We start from the raw sequence: 20377 nt of genomic DNA on the forward strand, positions 1-20377 counted from the left end.
TATATTGCTGCAGCGCTCTAGCTCTTACATATTGACATATACACACCTTGACTTAAAGAGACAGCACCATGCCCTGGTACAGTTCATGAGCAGCATTACGATGTCTAAGTGGAATTACAGTGATGTTATGCCCTGAACACTTTATATTATTTGGTCAAAATATTTTTGTCCAAGTGTGGAAGAGCAGTAACCTTTGCATCAGCATTAACTACTTATTCTGGCTTTAATTCAACCATCATTATTAAATGTGACTCAGTCCATGCTGTGTCAAGCCTATCTGCAGCTTGATCTTATATTAATAATAACTCTTGTTTAACAGATACCAAGCATCTGTCATTAAACATAGATCCACACAGAATTTGTGGAGGAGAAAATATGTCTATACATTAAATGTAATTTTTCCTTGTTGTCATGAGGCTGTTGACGAGGAGGATTAATGCGAAAGTTTATGGATTTCTAAATGCCAGGCCTGTGCAGTGTTGACTTGTACAAAAGTAATGGGAATTTAGGGAGCTCTGTATGTGGGAGCACATGCATGTATAGTTAATACAGGGTCTTCAAAAGAATATAAATACAAGAAACTGTGTGTGTGTGTGTGTGTGTGTGTGTATGTGTGTGTGTGTGTGTGTGTGTGTGTGTGTGTGTGTGTGTGTGTGTGTGTGGGTATTGAGACATAAACCAAGATGCAGGGAGTGAATGCAGGTCATTGAAATGTAGACTAGCAGTCAGCCAAATGCTGCAGAAATCAATCCCAGTGAAACAGATGGCAGGATCACTTGGATCATGATTCTCTCACCTCTTTGTACTGTGCTACCTCATGGGATACTTGAGACGCCTGTCTTCTGTAATGAGTGTAGCCCAAAGTACACAAAAGTGATTTCTGCAGATGCTTTCACACCTAGAAATTAGATCTTTGTTCTGATATGTAGTAATACTTTAGCATCTAAGGGCCTGATCTACTAAAGATTTGCGTTTATAAAAACACGAGCAAAGCTGACATACTAACCGGGAGCACCGAGGATTGCGTCTGTCAAATGAGCTAAATAGCACTCGCTATCCATTTAGCATGTTTGCCTTTGTGAATATGCAGAATACATGCAGATTATCAGAATTAGCAAAATACTGGGAGGAGGAGATGCAAATGTAATAATTTAGCACAGGCAATGTGATTTATCAAACCTGAAACAGATAGCGCGCATTGTTTTTGCGTCTATATTTAGCACGTTGGAAAGTCAGGTGCAAACTGGCAGAGTGTTACGCACAAATGGCTGCGGTCACTGTGGCGAGAAGGAGGCATAAATGCAATGATAGACGACGGAGAGAAAGAATCCTCTGTGCGCGTGTCAACATATTTGGACTGTCAGAAATAAAAATAGTAGAGACATATCGTATATCCAGCAATGCCATCTTTTAGCTACTGGATGACCTAAGGGCTGATTTGGAACCAGTCACAAAAAGGAGCCATGCGAAATCTCCTATGGAGAAACTCCTTGCAACACTGCATTTTCTTGTAATAAAAAAATAAAATAAAATAAAGCAGCTGGCCAGCGAAGCTGAGGGCGATGTCCCGACTGAAGTGCTCACTAAGCCGCCAGGCAGCTTGGTGTAACTCCTCATCTCGTGCTTGCAGCAGTGTGTTGGGGTGAAGTGCCTCGAACATGTTCACAGTTCCATTTAAGCTGGTGAATCTTTGGGACAGTTGCTGGATGATGATATCAAGACAGGCATTAAAAACGCTCACCCGAAAGTTGCCCTCTGCGTCAGTGAGGCGACTGTCTTCATCAAAGTGACGCCTAACTTTTCTGGCCCTGGTTGTTTCAAACTGCAATTGACTTCCCAATTTAGTAGCTAGAGCAGGAGTGGCAGACTTTTGAACTACTTAAATGTGTCCAATATTAGAGATTTTACTAAGGGAAAGTTTTTACTTTTTTCTTCTGTGGATATCTTGCCATCTTCTTTTTATTTCATCGGCAGATCTTCTGTTTTTTCTCACAGCATTCACCTTTTCACATATGGCCTCCCAAAATCGCATTTCTAATGCTGAAATTCACCGATGTGTTTATTTGCGTCCTCACTAAAACCTCCAACTCCATGGCTTCAAACTTTATTTTTCGTTTACGGTCACTCTGCTCTCTAAAACTATCCATGGGGACCGCTGCTAGAACACGCAAAATCCGTTCCACTTTTGCACTTGTTATCATTTGTGCACGCAATCATAGTAGATGACCCGCAACACGCCCAGAAATAGCATGTGCAATGTTTTAGTTTGCACGCGCAATATAGCACTGGTTATTTCAGATCTTAGTAGACCAGGCCTTAACGGTACAATTGTGGTCCCTGAAATCTTGTGCCCACTTGAGGGTGAAGCCCTGCAACAACTTCAAAGAACTGTTAACCCTCTTGAACATTCTGAGTCCCACTGCCATGACTTGTACATACGAGTCTTGCACTTTTTGTTAAACCAACAGTGACATTTAAATGTGAACATGTGAACTGACTGCTGTTTTAAATAAGCACCAAGTTTACTGAAGAACAAGCAAAGAGCTGTGTTAAACTCTGTGGAATCACCCACCATATCTTATGGCTTCACTCATGATTCTTCTAAAATCAGTGAAAGTGCTGAGATGCTGTACTGGAAAAGTCACAGTCTGAGTGCATGCAATCACAGTTGGGTAACAAACTGAGTGATAGCCTACCCGCTCTGAGCATTTGTGGTCAAAGTTTTTTTTTTCTCATCAGGGAGGATGGGGATGTGGGATTGACCTGTCATCCACTGGAGCACATGATGGACTGACAGAGGTGCCACCTCACCAGCTGCATTGTTTGTCTCCTCATCTGTAATAATATGTTTCAGATAACCAAAGTAGGGAAAAAAGCTAAACAAATGTATTTAAAGAAATAACCTGTTATTTCGGCTTAGTCAATAAATATCATCAAAAAATCTAAATGGTGGATCAAGTATTGATACTGTAGAGTGTGTAATGTACCTGACATTGCCATCTCCTATAAGAAATCTTGGAGAAAGTTGATTATCTTCCTCTGAATTCTCTTCTTAGATGTCCCTTTTTCAATAAAATGTGGTTGGCAGTTTATCATGATGAAATCAGCATCAGGCCACAAAAAGAGTGCAGATTTAGTTTAGAATTTTGAACTCAGACTAATGAAACGCAGGAAAAAAATGCACAACTGAACAGATGGACAATGCAAGAATAAAATATGTGGCTGTTAGAATTAATACTTTGATGATCTTTCCAGGAACAAACAGGGAGCAGCAAGCTTCTGTGTTTCCAGACATCTGGTCCAGCAGGCCAAACAGTTCCAAGCCCTTTATAATTTGCTGCAGCATTGGCATCAGTCTTGTTGTAGAATGTAAGACAATTGCTCTTGAGAAAAAAAAAAAAAACACAAGAGAAAAACTGGTTGGAAAGTTGACATTTATTACAAAGAAAATACATACTCAAGTAGTAGTAGTAGTCACTGTTTTAAAACACAGTAAATCATTCTGTCTTTGTTGTCCAGTTTGAGCTGGCTTGTGTATCCACAGCTCAAGATGCCATCTGCTAATAACATTAGAGACTGGGAAGTTGTAGCACCACTCCCTCATGAAAGCAGGTGGTGGACCACCTTGAGCAAGGCTGACTGCCATTATTTCACCAACAGTTCTGTGTGGAAGATAGGAATTCTCTTTAAGACCTACATAAAGGCTCTAATGTGTAAACAAAATTAAAAAAAAAAAACAGTGTGATATCAACCTGAAATTTTCATTATCAAGGTCCGTCAAAGAGTACTTGGGATTTTTTCCACTGTCTTCCTTTAAAGAATCTGTTTTCAAAACCTGAAATCATATCTCAAACATAAAAGCAGATTACAATTTAAGGAAATTCGTTTGGGTGTTCTATATCAAAACAAAACAGTTAAATACCAAACATACTGGTTAAAAACTCTTCTCAGCGCTCCTGTATCAATGCCTACCTCTCCAATATACACCACCTCAAGAGCACTGACAGGAGATGCAGATTTTTTCCTTTTCCACTGAATGATGCCACTCTTGGGAAGGAGGCCGTCTGTCCACACACAATTTAAATTCTGTCGTGGTGTCAACTTGGTTTTGAAGGAGGCCTAATACATCTTCCATACTTTGAGAAGAGAACAACAGAAATAAATGATTAAAAATGTATCTGATATTAACTAATGCAAGTGTCATTAGAATAAAATCTTACCTTTTAGGTTTGAATACTGGGGTTTGAGCAGGTGTACTTGCGCTGTGCTCATCTGCTGCAGCCGTGGATCCACATTCAAAGGTCTGTGGAAACAATAATTTATTTTAAGGGGAGACATTAATTTTCTAAAGTAATACTTATTGTAAAAAATAGATTACCTCTCTCCACATTGGTTGGCATGGACTGTGATCTCATCCTCTGTAAATTCTTTCAAACAGATTGGACACACTGTTGACCTAAGCCATTTGAGTGATGAACAGCAGGTGACATTGAAGAAAATGCTCTTCGAGGAGTCAAATGCATTCTCCAGGGACGAAAATGATATAGGGTGTGTTCCAAGCCTTCATATGAGCATAACCCTGAAGGATGACATCCCAGTACAGCGGTCCTATGCTGCCATTTTTTTTAATTTAACCTTTATTTTACCAGGAATAGTCCCATTGAGATACAAAGTCTCTTTTTCAAGGGAGTCCTGGCCAAGACTCACAAAGAGATGACTCTGACATGGACTTGGATGTCTTAAATCAGCCTTCCACATCTCATACATCAGAAGACCAGGAAAAAGATATGTGTGCTTCAATTATAGTAAAGTTACAGAGCATTGGTGTAGCCAACGATGTTGTGTTGTCTGTTGTTGAAAGCATGGAGGAGTATGTCAATGAAGTTCATGCAGATCTGAAAAAAACAAGTGTTAAATGTAGTGCCCACTGATAATCCCAGTAGAAGAAGTCTTCAGCAATACGTTCAATCCCTTTAGTGATTTAAATACAAACACCAAATGGAAAAATATTTTTTCTGAGAAATGGGGTGTTGTTCAACCAGTAGAAATTAATTTAGGAGTGAGATATGACACAAAGAGAAATACAACTACTGGAGTATATGAGCAGGTACCAGTAAATCACACATCTATATACCTTGTTAAAGACACTATAATTCATATTTAAGAATGAAGAAGTGTGTTGTCAAATTAAGAAATCTGCTGTTCTCAGCAACTAGTACAAAGATTTCTGTGATGGAAAATATTACAAAAATCACCCATTGTTTTCAGAATCTGAAAATGCATTGCAAGTTCAAGTTAATTATAATGATTTTGAAACATCAAATCCCCTAGGGTCAAAACAAGGCATCCCTAAGCTTGGATGTTTATATTTTACACTTCGCAACTTATCACCATGTCTAAACTCATCCTTAATGAATATCCATCTCATTTCTTTGTTTCACTCCCAAAATGCAATAAAAATATGGCATTGATCGGATACTTGCTCATTTTGTAGAGGACATAAAAATACCAGAGCAGAGTGGAATGAAAGTGTCATTTGCTGAGCAATCGCTCTATGGAACCATCGCACAAGTAACAGGTGACAATTTAGGTTTGAACTCAATTCTTGGTTTCGTTGAATCCTTCTCTGCAAATCGCTGCTGCAGAATGTGTCTCATTGTCAAAGCAACTGCTCACAGTGTTTAGCGAAAATGATCCATGTGTGATGTTACGCACCAAATTGAGAATCCAAGGGAAACGCCTCAAACGCAACAGTATACTCAATTCCTTGTCATACTTTAATGTGTCTGACAACTTTGTCTTTGATATTATGCACAATATTTTAGAAGGTGTAGCACAATATGGAATGAGATTGTCGTTTGAATATATGAACTGGAGCTTCATTTCAAACAAAAGCATACTCCAAAGAGTCTATGCATTTGACTATGGATTCATGGATATAAAGAATCGGCACACATAAACATGCTTTGTACTGGAGGTGGTTTAGGACTTAATGCAAGTCAAACATTATGCCTGATTCGGAATCTCCTTTTAATCTTTGGTGATGTTGTCCCAGAAGGTGACAGACACTGGCAGTTGTTATTACTTTTGTTGCATAATGTCAATATTGTATTTCCCCTTGTATTACAGATGGCATAACTGTATTTTTAAAACATCTCATTCAAGAGTATCGCAAGTTATTTAAAGATCTATATCCCCAAAATAATTTAAAACCAAAACACCACTTCATGATCCACTACCATGAGTGTATATGCCTAAATGGGCCTTTGGTACATGTTTGGTGTATGCCCTATGAGGAACATAACTAAATCCTTTGCGAAAAAACCCTAAATAGCTGTTGCCTATCATTGGGAGTCATTATAGGCTAACGGTATTGAGTGTGGGCCTGTAAAATTCAAAGTTCTGGCTGATGTTTCAAAATGGAGACTTGATTTCAGAGCATTTTCAACTTGATATGTCTGTCACAACTTGGACTAAACATAATGGTATTGAATTTCAAACTGGTCTTGTTCTTTGCACTGATTTTGTTAATGAGATGCCTGTTACAATAAGATTGTATTCTAGGGATGTAACGGTGTGTAGTGACACAATTAAAAATCAATACAAATGTGTGACAATTCAAATCAACTGAGATGAAATATGAATCGCGATGCCCTTTTTAAACAGCAGAGGGCGTAATCTACCTTTGATTTCACTTGTTCGACGTCATACGTCATTACGTGTTTGACGTTGTACGTCACTGTCAGGTATTGGTTCAGACGGAACGAGAGACATGGCGGTGGTCGCAAGGGATTTTGAAATCTTGGATGTACCGGCCAGTTTCAAATCGGAGGTGTGGCAGCATTATGGCTTCCCTGTGTTCAAAAATGAAAAGGAGAATGGGAGCTGGAAAAGGCTAAACATAGAATTGCTGTTGTTACAGACAATGCAGGGAATATGGCCGTTGCGGTGAGGAAGGTCGGGCTTGCACTGCACATCAAGTGTTATGGATTTTGCAACGCGCTGGAATAGCAGTCTAGATATGATTGAACACTATCTCGACTTTCACTAAACCAGCAGGAGCAGCACAGTCCAATCACATGGGTGGGATTCAGGCAGAAATGGATAAGTACAAAAGTGAAAAATCCATTTCCCTCAAATATCTGTCCACTCAAGTGGTGGAAGAAGAATGCTAAGATGTACCCACTGCTTTCCCTCTAGCAAAAGCCTACCTCATCATACCAGCCCCCTCTGTCCCTAGTGAAAGGGTTTTTTCAACCGCAGGGGACATTGTGAATGTGCAGAGATCTCAGTTTCTGCCTGAGAATGTTGACATGCTGATCTTCCTTAAAAAAAACATGTAAATCCCAAACTAGGAACACACGTAAGCTTGAGCTTGTTTATTTGAAGAGATTTTGTTTATTTGTATTCAGGGACGCAGCCAGGGATTTTGGGCCCCATGAAGAAATATCACATTGGGCCCCATCACCAAAGGCCAAAGGAACCCTGTGCAACTGCTGTAACCACATCTCAGAATCAGCTTTATTCGCCAAGTATGCTTGAACACACAAGGAATTTGACTTTGGTAAACTGTGCTCTCTTTGTACAAGGCATAAGAATAGGAATAAGAATAAGAACTACAATAAAAAATAAAATGAAAATATAATAACAATAACCTTAGCTATAAATACAAAGAAACAACAAATAGCTTGACTAATATGTACAGGCTAAAATAATATGATAAAGTGCAGTGGTGAGTTGCAGAGGTAGTTTTACATTATAAAATAGAAGTTAAATAAAACAAAAAATAGAAATATGGAATTCTGCTTGAGAATTGTTGCATTGTATATCTACATGTATATTTACAGAGAGTATTTATCTGACAGGTATGACACTGTTATGGTTTAGTGTTCATCAGAGTGACAGCCTGGGGGAAGAAACTGTTCTTATGGCGGGTTGTTTTGGCGCACAGTGATCTGTAGCGCCTGCCGGAGGGGAGGAGTTTGAAGAATTTGTGTCCAGGGTGTGAGGGGTCAGCGGTAATGCTCCCTGCCCGTTTCCTGGCCCGGGACCGGTACAAGTCCTGGATGTGGGGCAGGTCGACACCGATGATTTTCTCTGCAGTCCTTATAGTCCGCTGCAGTCTGTGTTTGTCTAGTTTGGTTGCAGAGCCAAACCAGACAGTGATGGAGGTACACAGAACAGACTGGATGATGGAGGTGTAGAACATGATCAGCAGCTCCTGGGGCAGGTTGAACTTCCTGAGCTGACGCAGGAAGTACATCCTCTGCTGGGCCTTTTTTCTGATTGTGCCTATGTGGGAGGTCCACCTCAGGTCCCGGGAAATAGTGGATCCCAGGAACCTGAAAGAGTCCACAGTAGACACAGTGCTGTTCAGGATGGTGAGGGGGGGGAGTGGGGGGGGGCTTCTCCTGAAGTCCACTGTCATCTCTACCGTCTTGAGCGGGTTCAGCTCCAGATGGTTCTGACTACACCAGAGGGCCAGCTGTTCCACCTCCTGTCTGTAAGCAGACTCGTCTCCGTCCTGGATGAGACCGATGACGGTGGTGTCATCTGCAAACTTCAGGAGTTTCACCGAGGGGTCTCCTGAGGTGCAGTCATTGGTGTAGAGGGAGAAGAGCAGTGGGGAGAGAACACATCCCTGTGGGGCGCCAGTGCTGATGGTCCGGGTGCTGGATTTGATGCTCCCCAGCCTCACCTGCTGTCTCCTGTCCGTCAGGAAGTTGGTGATCCACTGACAGATGGAGGCCGGCACTGTGAGCTGGGTGAGTTTCTGGTGCAGGATGTCTGGTATGATGGTATTGAACGCAGAGCTGAAGTCCACAAACAGGATCCTAGCGTAGGTCCTGGGGGAGTCCAGGTGATGCAGGATGTAGTTCAGACCCATATTGACTGCATCCTCCACCGACCTGTTTGCCCGATAGGCAAACTGCAGGGGGTCCAGCAGGGGGCCTGTGATGTCTTTCAGGTGGCTCAACACTAGTCTCTCGAAGGACTTCATGACCACAGACGTCAGGGCGACGGGCCTGTAGTCATTGAGTCCTGTGATGGTGGGTTTCTTTGGGACTGGGATGATGGTGGAGCTTTTGAAGCATGAGGGCACTTCACACAGCTCCAGCGATGTGTTGAAGATCTTTGTGAAGATGGGGGCCAGCTGCTCAGCACAGACTCTCAGGCAGGAGGGGGACACGCCGTCTGGTCCTGGAGCCTTCTTGGTCTTTTGTCTCTGGAAGAGCTGGATTACCTCATCTTCACAGATCGTCAGCGCAGGTGGGGGGTCAGAGGGGGGTGGGGAGGGGCTTGTGGGGGGGCCAGGTAAATCAGAGTGTTCGGGTGTGGGGTGTGAAAACCTGCAGTAGAAGCTGTTCAGGTCGTCAGCTAGTCTTTTGTTACCTTCAGGGTGGGGGGAGGGTCTCCTGTAGCTTGTAACTTCACGCAGGCCTCTCCAAACTTCTGAGGGGTCGTTGGCAGAGAAGCTCTGTTTTAACTTCTCAGTGTAGCTCCTCTTAGCTACCTTGATCCCTCTCGTCAGTTTGTTTCTGGCCTGCTTGAACAGGTCCCGGTCCCCACTCCTGTAGGCCTCTTCTTTGGCCTGACGCAGCTTCCTCAGTTGAGGTGTGAACCAGGGCTTATTGTTGTTGTATGTGCAGAAGGTCCTGGTCTGCACACACATGTCCTCACAGAAGTTGATGTATGAAGTCACAGTGTCAGTGAGTTCATTGAGGTTTCCTGATGCAGCTTCAAAAACACTCCAATCAGTGCAATCAAAGCAGGCTTGTAACTCCTGCTTTGACTCCTCCGTCCACTTCTTCACAGTCCTAACTACAGGCTTAGCCGTTTTTAACTTCTGCCTGTAGGTCGGGATGAGATGAATCAGACAGTGATCAGATAGTCCTAAAGCTGCACGGGGGACAGAGCGATATGAGTCCTTTATTACTGTGTAGCAGTGGTCCAGAGTGTTAGACTCCCTGGTGGGACACTTAATATGTTGTCTGTATTTAGGTAGTTCGTGGGTTAAATTTGCTCTGTTAAAATCCCCGAGAATGATGAGCAGAGAGTCAGGATGTTTTTTCTCCACGTCTGTAATCTGGTCAGCCAGGTGCTGTAACGCCTCCGTTACGCAGGCCTGAGGTGGGATGTAGACGCCGACCAGAATAAAGGAGGAGAACTCCCGCGGCGAATAGAAGGGTTTGCAGTTTATGAAAAGAGTCTCCAGATTTGGACTGCATGACTTCTTCAACACTGTGGTATCTGTACACCAACCTTCGTTTATGTAGAAACAGATTCCGCCTCCTCTCGCCTTCCCAGAGAGTTCCTTTACGCGGTCCGCTCTGTGGAGCTGAAAGTCCGGTAAGTGCAGCGAGCTGTCTGGGATGTGTTCACTGAGCCAGGTTTCAGTGAAACACAGGGCGGCGGATCTGCAAAAGTCCGAGTTTCTTGAGTTGAGGAGCAGCAGTTCATCCATCTTGTTTGCCAGGGAGCGGACATTCGCCAGGTGAATGGACGGGATCCAATCGACCCAGTCAAAGCTTTACATAACTCTACCTTTTCAGCTGTCTTGCCTCTTGGAGTCAAATATTTACTGTATGACTGGCAAAAATGAAGGATTCCCTGCACACAAGGTGCCCCTTCTTTTATTGTGTTTTCATGGCTTCATCATGGAACCAAAATTAACATATCGGATCAAGTTTATTAATTACAATTATTAAGAGGTTGAAGCTACTTAAACAAATTGCCCTGTGTGGGACCGCCCAAAATTCAGTCAGCATCAAAATACCTGATTTTAAGGTATTATTTGAGTAATCTCTGTGACATTAAAACAGACTAAATCACTCAATGCTTCAACCTGCCCAACATCCAAAACAGACTATAGGCTGTAGATTATGTAGCTTAGATATAGCTTTGTTTTTTATAGGCTTTGTAATAGTACAGATAGAGAGAAAAAAAAAGAGATTCCCACAGACTCCCTTCAATAATGCTAATTGACATGCTACGTTGCTCACCTTCTTGTTCACTGGGTTGGGGGGAGTTGTGGGGAGACAGTGCACCTGCTGACTTATCAGCTGCTGAGTCTGGTAGGGAGGGCGGGGAAACCCAATTTAGCATAATTAGCTACAACGTAGTTCATCTCATTGTGGACATTAAACTAGCAAACAGGTTAATTTTAACCACTCACAGACTATACCAACCTTTCCTGGAGAAAAACTGGGTGACATACTGTCGCCATTTCTTCTCTCTCTCCTCTCTCTCCTTTCTTTCCCTCCTTTTCTGGGACATTTTAGCTGCCTTTAGCGCACTCTGTGTAGTGTGCAACTTCTGTCTGACTGCGCGGCACATCCGATTAGCGCAAGTCAGGCTGGGCTGTACCATTTCATGCCGATAGGGGGGGGGGGATCAATATGAATTTGCCCAAATAAAGCAGAGATCTCTGATATGCATTTTATGAGGACAACGGGACCGTTTTTTTAAATACCTTATTCTGAATAAAATATTAATTATATATTTTTTTACTATTATTATTTTCGGTGCCCCTGTCAGTCATGGGCCCTTAGAATCATTCTAACTTTTCCCCCCTATACGGCGCCACTGGTCTGTAGTAAACCAGGCATAAAAAGTAATAGTTTCTTCTTGTGGTAAGTGAAGCAGTGTTTCTGTGGATTAAGGGGCTCCACTTAAGCTCCCGGGTTTCTCAGAGTGCGAGTGTGTTGTATTGAGAATCAATCCCCTCACTTCTTGTCATAGCTGTTTGTATTGGTTGTTTTCTGGAAACACTCACTGGGCTGCATTGATTTTGGATACTTTTCATTAAAAATTAAAAAAGCTTAAACGATAACCACTGAGTCAACAAGTCACCACACACTCCACTGATGTTCTGGGAGGCTGTGAAACAAAAGAGCTGATACAATTGATAAGAAATAAAAAAAAAGGTGCAGCTCAATACATTAGAATATAGTTGAAAAGTTCCTTATATATTCATAAGTAAATTCATCCAGTTAAACTATCATATATTTTCTGTTTATTTGATATAGAGTGAAATATTTCAACCTTTTATGTTTTAATTCAGCTAATGGAGTCAAGCTGAGTTTTGAATTTGCCTTCTCCGTGTGACCAATCACTGGACATCTAATTATGTTAAATTAAAAAAATATCCATTGATCTTTTGGGTAAAGGTCCCCACAGTTTTGACATAGATAAAGACATTTTGACTTTACACAGGTTTACTTTCTTTTTTAACAGAATGTAGGTTTTATCAGCCCCACCACAGCAGATCCAAGGATTCCAATATATATTTAAAAAAAAAAAACAATACACAGTCTCTCACGCAGTTTAACTCCTGCAGATTCTGAATATGACAGCTCATTATATGTACCACACCAGCATGTTATATATTTCAGATAATTAGTTCGCTTCTGTTTGACCAATATATTGCTAAGCATTTCGATGCATCTGTGCATGATTCGAAGAAGCTGAGAAACATAGGTCTGGATTGGAATGACAGGCTGTTATCAAAATAAGAGGTCCTTGCCTCACCTGCAGTGTTGTTGACTGCAACAGGCTCAAATTTATATCTATTTTTATTTAACATTTCACTGACCTCTCACACACACAAACACATAGACCATCAGCCTTTCGAATGTGTCAAAAACCACACATATCATCACCCACTTTCTCACTAATTCATTGGCATTTCTTCCCAGTGGTACTCACTTGTTTCCCCCATCTAATTTTCACTGTCTCTCAGCAGTTCAAAGATGCCCACCTCCAGCTTTCCAGAGGAGGAGCGGTTACTGTTCATCTTGATGCTGTCTCTGGCCAACATGATGGCCAAACTCTCTTCTACACTGTATCGGGTGGGAGGATGGCACCTGAAGGTCACCATGCGCCACCATGGTGCTGCGTTCAAGGCAAATTGGAAATATGGGACAAACCTCTCGTATTTATTCAAAATGGGACACAATGTAAGTGTGAAATATGGGATAATTACGTATTTTACGGGACAGGTGGCAACCCTGGTGGGATGACCACTCTCCTCCACTCGTAACGTAGGTGAATGGTGCATGTATAATGAGAGGTGAACCTGAGGTGAACCTCAATAATTACTACTTCTTCTCCTGTAATTGTGGCGGTGGTTTACATTCAGGTTGAGTGTATTACCGCCACCATCTGTTCTGGTGGAGAACTACTCATTAGAATTGCGTCCCTGTGGGAACACCAACGCACAGAAAGGTTCCGCAAAAAAATTGTTGGCAAAGCAGTGGTGAGGCGGGGAGTCGGGGGGTGGCTGAAGATTGATCGATGGTGGCCGTGGCCACATTTTTTCACATCACAAAACCTGATATTTTAACAGGGTTGTGTAGACTTTCGCTATACACTGTATATTTGATGTGTAATTTAATTGCGTACATCTCTCAGATACGTCACTTTGGACAAAACACTGACCCATGTTCCATCTTTTATTATGAAGGAGGCTGGCTTTAAAACCTGTACTGCAGACAGTCCCCAGGGGGAGCTCTTAAGACTCTGCCTTCACAAGGGATATCTGCTGTTCTGTCCATTCCTTTAAAATGTCTGTGATTAACAACTCAAACAAGACAACTCCTTCAATGTTTTGCTGCATGAGTATGACTTCCTGATGCATTTTTTGATGTACCATGAATAAAAAGAGCTACATGTTCAATATTTTCATCCCAACATATAGAAATACTCTCTTAAATATTTTTAGGTTCATTAAATCCAGATTAATCTGGGCTTATGTTTTTTAAACATTGAAATAAATTGTGTGTGCAGAATTTTCTGATGTGACAGAACTGGTTGATATTCATTTTGAAAACAGAAACACAAAAATAATCACATCAAGATGCGTACCAGAGAAAATAATGCATCAAAAGCTTTAATCGCCAAAAAACTCAATGCACACTAAAAATTTTTTAAAATGATGTTGAAATGTGTGAACTTTAGTCAAACAAGGAGCATGAAACACATTATTGATTTATTTATATTTATTTATTTTTTATTTGATAGTTGATAAGACAGAAATGTAAGTTATGCAACTTTAACTGCAAACATACATGTTCAATGAAAGGAAAAGGAGGACAGACAACACATGCAAAGGGGACTAGGGGTGTATGGTGGGGGGGGGGGGGGGGGGGGGGGGGGACACATGAATAGGGGATTAGGGGGATATGGAGTTTAGGGGTAAAGTTAGGATTTGACTTTTTGGGTTTGATGGGAGTGAGAGGACGATTGAGGAGTTGAAGGGTCTTGGCTGTGGGTGTCAGAGGTCTGAGAGGGAGTCCCTGTATCTCGTTTAAAGAACAGCAGGAACCTTTTCTTAAAAGACTTCTTTGGTGGTCTCCTAGCCTCCTCTACCTGAGTTTCTAGGCTCCTCAGTCTGTCCATTAAACTGTCATTAGTCTTTGCTCTTTCTTCTTGTTCTTCCTCCAGAGACTTATTAATGGCGGCTAAAGACTCCATGAGAGAGGCCCTCTCCTGCTGCCACTGGACCTGGTGTTTTTGCAGGTCCTCTTTGGCCTGGTCCAGGGAGGTCTTCATCTTGAGGGTTTCATACTGCTCTGCAAGTAGCAGTGATCTGTCCATATCCCACTCTCTTTTTTGTTTTTGGAGGTCCATATTTGCCTGCTTCAGTGCATCCTGAATCTTGATGGTCTCTTCTTCATGACAGGACATGTCCTCCTTCCACTGGCATCTAAGATTATCTTCTGCCTGTTTCTGTGCAGTCTTCATCTTTTCCTTTTCCTCCATCTGCCCAACAAGGAGCTGGAACCGGTCCTTTTCCCACTGGCACCTCTGGGTCTTTAGCCGCTCTTCAGCTTGAAACAGGGCAGCCTTTATTTTGGATGTGGTCTCCTTTTGCTCTTCTAGGAGGCCAGACTTTTCATTATTCCACTCCTGCTGCTGCTTCTTTAGTTCATCCTGAGCCTGGTACAGGGCAGCCTTCAACCTGCAGGTTTCCTCTTGTTCTGAGAGAAGATTTGATGTTTCCTTCTCCGACTCCTTCTTCTGTGTTTTCAGGTTCTCCAGGGCCTGGGTCAGGGCAGCCTTCAACCTGCAGGTTTCCTCTTGTTCTGAGAGAAGATTGGATGTTTCCTTCTCCCACTCCTGCTTCTGGGTCTTCAGGTTCTCCAGGGCCTTGGTCAGGGCAGCCTTCAACCTGCAGGTTTCCTCTTGTTCTGAGAGAAGATTTGATGTTTCCTTCTCCCACTCCTGCTTCTGATTCTTAAGGTCCTCCTGAGCTTGGGTCAGGGCAGCCTTAAACCTGCAGGTTTCTTCTTGTTCGGAGAGAAGATTGGATGTGTCCTTCTCCCTCTCCTGTTTCTGTTTCTTCAGGTCTTCATGGGCCTGGTGCAGAGCAACCTTCAACCTGCAGGTTTCCTTTTGTTCTTCGAAAAGATGAGATGTTACCTTCCCCCACTGCTGCTTCAGTATCTTCAGGTCCACCTGGGTCTGGTACAGGGCAGCTTTAAGAGATTCGTTCTCCTTCATTGCCTCGGCCAGGAGACATGAGTTCTTCTCCTGGCACTGGTGGTCCTTGTTGGCTGGGACCTCTTGGGTTTGCTTCGGTGCAGCCTGAATGGCACAGGTGTCCGGGTTCCCCTTTGCCTGGAGACTGGCCTGATGCTTCTGGTTCTCCTTTGCCTGTTCCAGTTCAGCACGCAGTTTGTAGATCTCTCCAAGGAGAATAGATCTGTCCTGTGACCACATGAGTGCCTGATTCTGCAGGACCTCGGCAACGTGAGACAGACCAACCTGCAGTCTGAGTCTTGGCTGGGCTGGATGTTCATTTGTCTCCGTTTGCTTCTCCTTTTTGATGTCAAGGGCTTCCATGGGTTGGCTGATTTCAGTGACAGCCATCTCTGCTGTCTCCTGCTCATTGGAAACCTTAACAAGGTCCAGATCCATGTCTGAGGTTGCCGTGTTTGACGTTGCCATGTCTGAGGTTGTCCTGTCTGTGTGATTTTCTGGCAGTTCTTTTAGCTGCTCTTCCTCATGCAGCAAGGCAACCTTTTCCCTAACAGATGACCGTACTTGTTTCTTTTTGAGTATGAGCGATGGTGATTCAGGCTCAGGGATCTGAACCTGAGCCTGGCTGGAACATAGCTCATTGTCCCCTTTTGGCTCCTGCAGAGATTGCCTTTCTAAAGGCTGCTGCAGGACAGGGGCGGTTGTTTTCCTGTTCTTTCCTTTCTTGTTGTTCTTTCCCATCTCGACAATAATGTGGATGTTCTGGTGAACTGTTGTGTATGTGTGTATGTCTCTGGCTCTGGTGGCTGGACTAAAATGACTGCAGGTCTAGTCTATAAGCATTCTGGAGGGGCACTGTTCAATTGTGACATCACAGTTCAGGCAATAGAATGCAATAGATCCATAGACTGTAAAAAATATGGACGTAGTATCCGTGACATCACCCATCTGTTTCTGAAGAGCTGTTTTGAGACCAATCGGCAGCGGCAGCCATATTGCTTCTGTCGAGCCAGTGTGACGTAAAGAGGAGGGCTTTGACCCTCCTAGCCAACAGCTGCAGTGTTCCTGCAAGCAGCTGTGCCTCTCATTGGAAGACTGGTAATCTCAATATCTTCGAAATTACCCAATTAGAAAAAAATTCACCCCCCCTCACAGTGAGAGGACATCGAGAAATGAGCTATTCAGACTACACTCATCTTTTATACCAGGCTGTAAACATGTTTATTAATGCTGCAAAGATCATCTTTTCCCCATTAATGTGTATGTGAATTCCGGTACTTCCGGAGCCAGCCTCAAGCGGATCCTCGATGAACTGCAGCTTTTAAAACTTCCGCATTGACTCATATTTTTAGACCGGAGGTTGTCGCTTGAATAGATCCCAGAATGAATAAAGTCGGCCATTTTGTTTAATTTGTATCTTTTAAAATAAAATAAAAACACAATGGCAGACTTTATTCATTTAATGAATCTGTTTATACAGGCTGTGTTTGTATGCATTATATAAAATCCATATGTACAAATTACATTTCAGGGTTTTTTATTTTACTTCCGATCTTCTATTTTAAATATCATATCCCAAATACAAAAAAATCGTCATTGAATAAACATACATTTAAAAAAAGAGGGTATTTTATTTTTTAAAGGTGTCCAGCTCTGAACTGAACATTTAGACTGCCACTCCTACTCCTTGGATGCACAGGGTATGGGCTATATTTTTTTTTTTTTCCAAACCTTAACCCTTAACCCTGCATTTCCTTCCTTTCCAAAATATTTTAGAATAAGCAAATGACCTGACAGACTGAGTCATATGTCACTCATTTAAAACATGTGGTTCAATGCCAGACAATGATCAATCAATCAATCAATCAATCAATCGCTCTTACTGACATGACTCAGTCTGATCTCATCTTAATCCTAGCTATTATTATTTTCGGGGCCCCTGTCAGTCATGGGCCCTTAGAATCATCATAACTTTTCCCCCCTATACGGCGCCACTGTTTGCTTTATTCAATTAGTTATTTTGATATGGGATTTGTTTTAAAAATCAAATTTTTCATTTATTTTTTGTTAAGAATAGGACAGATGCGTTGTTTTGCACAGTTTACCCTACCTCCGAGAAATAAAAAGGGATTCTCTTTAATTTGTTAAAGATAAGAGAAAATATATTTTGTAGTTTTTATACATTTAAATATATACATATATATTTTTAAAATATGCATTAATTGCATAGTTTGCGTTTTGCATTTACACCCTCCCTCAGACATGTGTTTATTTTTGTATGAGAAATAATTAAAAGAATCTTTTTCAGTCATAATTTGTCAGCAAGCTCATTCTTTAAAAAAAAATAGTGAGAAAATCGTATCGTTAACCCAGTATCGGAAATCGTATCGAATCGTGAGTTGAGTGTATCGTTACATCCCTACAGTATACATCTTTTAGAGAAGTGAAGTTCAGAAGTGGATACTACTTTTGTAGAGCATTTCCAAGCTTTCCAGGTTGTTGAAAATGTGCATAATTTTTCATTTGTTAAACCTCATGACTTGAGATATTTTAAGCCTTTTGATCTCCAAACTTCCTACGGTAACAACGGTCATTTTGCTATGTTGTGCTGGACAGTTGCAAGGCATACAGCAGTTACGGGCTACCTTGTGTTTTGGAAGTATTTTATGGACGAGATCGTTGTACAGCTTTCTTTTTAAATTGCCCTCTCCCTTGTCATTTTATGTTATGGACTGGAAAATGAATGTTTTGAGTATCAATTCAGTCTGTTTTGGGGTGATTATTACACATGAATGTGTTAACACTAGGAGATTGCACACTTCAACTCCAACTGAGTTAATTCCTAGTGACATTGGGCACGGTTACATGATGTTTTTTAATTGGGAATTAATTATTCCGAATTAAATAATACGGAATTCAAGTATTCTCCTTCGCGTTTACATGGAAATAGTAATTCCGAATTGAGGTTTACATGGAAAACACGTTTAATCATCTTTATTCAATTCCGCTTAAGGTCTGGGGGTTGTGAAGGGTTCTGATTGGACAGGGGCGGGTGTAACGTATTTACGTCTACTGGAAGAAAACAGACTCCAGTTCCTGCTTCGTTTATTTACGGTTACAACATGGAAGACCACACAATAAGTTCAATTTTCGCTTTGATTTTGATTAGAGTTTTTAAAAAGCAGCTCGACACAAACATACTGCTTCACTTTCGTCAGCTGAAGAGGAGAAGAGAGGCAGAAGACCGTACTCTGGTGAATCAAAGCCAACAGTTAGTGAAACGGCTGCTCTACCTCAGACCACTGCCACATCCCGCTCGTAAGTCCAGACAACAGTGGATGAAAGTGGGAAGCAAGGACTGGTGGAACCGAATCGTCCTGACCGAGTTCACGGATGTTGAATGGAAGGAGAACTTTCGGATGACCCGCGCGTCGTTTGTGAAGCTGTGTGGCCTGGTGCAGGGCTTCATGTCTTCGATGTGCCAGCCAGCGCGGAATATGTGCGTCATCGCGACAGGACAAGGGAGCAAGCATTCGCAGAACGACCGGAATTAATTTAAAGCGGAATGAACGTATACATGATCGAGGAATTATTTAATTCGGATTTAAAATCAGAATAAACCAGACACTTACTTTGGATTTAAGTTTAATTCGGAATGATCATTTTCATTCAGAATTAGGTGTTTGCATGGTCATTTTTAATCTTTTTGAAGAGGATTTAATTTTAATTCTGAATTAAAGAGGAATTAAGTCTCATGTAAACGTAGCCAGTGCATTAGTAGAATACGAGATACTAGTGTAAATTTCAGCTAAAATTGAAGGAATTGACGCATAAGCTCTGTGACTGGTTCGCTAGGTGGCATTGTATTTTCGACATTTACAGCACTTCCGGGATCCCCGCTCATCAGCTGCACAGTGGCAGCCTTTACATGTCTGATGGCCAATTTGACAGTTCCTGTAATATGTCAAGGTTAGATGTTGCAGTTTTAGTCCAGCCAGCAATCTGGAGTTTGTGACAATTACAGTCTCATTTACCAAATGTTTTGTGAGTCTTGAATTTACAAGCACCATAAAAAATCCCATTAAGCATTAATGAAGTCATTATATATTATTTAAATACATGCAGGATGGTGCATAAAGTCCACTATAGAAGGTTACCCATAAACCCCCCTTATTGTTCATTTAAAAAATGGGACATCATGCCAGCCAGCAACCTCAGAAAAGGAGCCCACACTAGTGACTGTTTTCTTTCTCACATGATTTACAATGTCTGCAACCCTTCTGGGGACGTGTGCTTTTTCAATACGGTCATGTTAAAGAAGGTATGTAATAACTCCAGCACTTTCATGTATCTTGTGAGGGTATGGAAGTTGAGCTAAACTAAAATCAGTTTATGAGTTGTTTTAAACGCCTGCTGAAACACAGATATTCTAGATCAAATTATTTAAGTATTTTTAGAAATGACTCAGAAAAAAAACTTTTATATATTCCTCTTACTAGATTTAATATTCAAATAAGGCAGAAATGGTGACAAAGCCTGGGATGAGGGTGAGCACTCACTGTTGGAAACAATGAGGAGGTGTGGAAACGAGGCTGAAAGAAGCGGAGATGGAAAGCTGTAGCGTGTAGGTGTCACCCACACAGCTCAGCTTGGCAAAGCCAACTCTTTATTAGCTAAAAGGCCAGGGCCCATTTGTCTGGAATCTCAGGAAGGGACAGATCAAAGTCAGAGCAAGGGGTCACATTTCAGCTCATCAGGCAGCAGCACACATACACATTTATGAGCACGAACACAAAGACACACTTGGCTTGTATTGATTGCTTTCCATATCACTCCTCCGCTACTCCAGTTTCAGTTCCAACAATAATAGCCTGTCTTCAGTGGCAAAGCATTT

General features: G+C 41.8%; 1 protein-coding gene and 1 long non-coding RNA gene across 3 annotated transcripts; both read right to left on the reverse strand.

Annotated features, from left to right (window-relative positions):
- Positions 1-3454: 3454 nt before the first annotated feature.
- LOC117825730 lies at positions 3455-4334 on the reverse strand. Its single transcript, XR_004633888.1, has 4 exons — positions 4221-4334; positions 3973-4136; positions 3753-3847; positions 3455-3662 (listed from the first exon to the last, which is right to left on the reverse strand). It is a non-coding gene; the product is annotated as an uncharacterized LOC117825730 (long non-coding RNA).
- A 9000-nt stretch (positions 4335-13334) lies between these two features.
- LOC117825430 (golgin subfamily A member 6-like protein 22) lies at positions 13335-16374 on the reverse strand. Of its 2 annotated transcripts, none has more exons than XM_034701277.1 (2): positions 14169-16374; positions 13335-13433 (listed from the first exon to the last, which is right to left on the reverse strand). In XM_034701277.1, exon 1 carries the CDS (start codon positions 16222-16224, stop codon positions 14203-14205), a length of 2022 nt encoding a protein of 673 aa, XP_034557168.1. In that variant the 5' UTR covers positions 16225-16374; the 3' UTR covers positions 13335-13433; positions 14169-14202. The 2 variants fall into 2 exon arrangements, with proteins under 2 accessions (XP_034557168.1, XP_034557169.1); XM_034701278.1 differs by lacking the exon at positions 13335-13433 and having other exon boundaries at positions 14146-16030; positions 16172-16373.
- Positions 16375-20377: the final 4003 nt, after the last annotated feature.

This window comes from Notolabrus celidotus, chromosome 14, assembly GCF_009762535.1.
Source record: "Notolabrus celidotus isolate fNotCel1 chromosome 14, fNotCel1.pri, whole genome shotgun sequence".
NCBI classification, from domain to species: Eukaryota; Metazoa; Chordata; class Actinopteri; order Labriformes; family Labridae; genus Notolabrus; species Notolabrus celidotus.

Coding starts and splice junctions, on each gene's coding strand:
- LOC117825430 (XM_034701277.1), bottom strand. CDS start 16,224: ATGGGAAAGAACAACAAGAAAGGAAAGAACAGGAAAACAACCGCCCCT.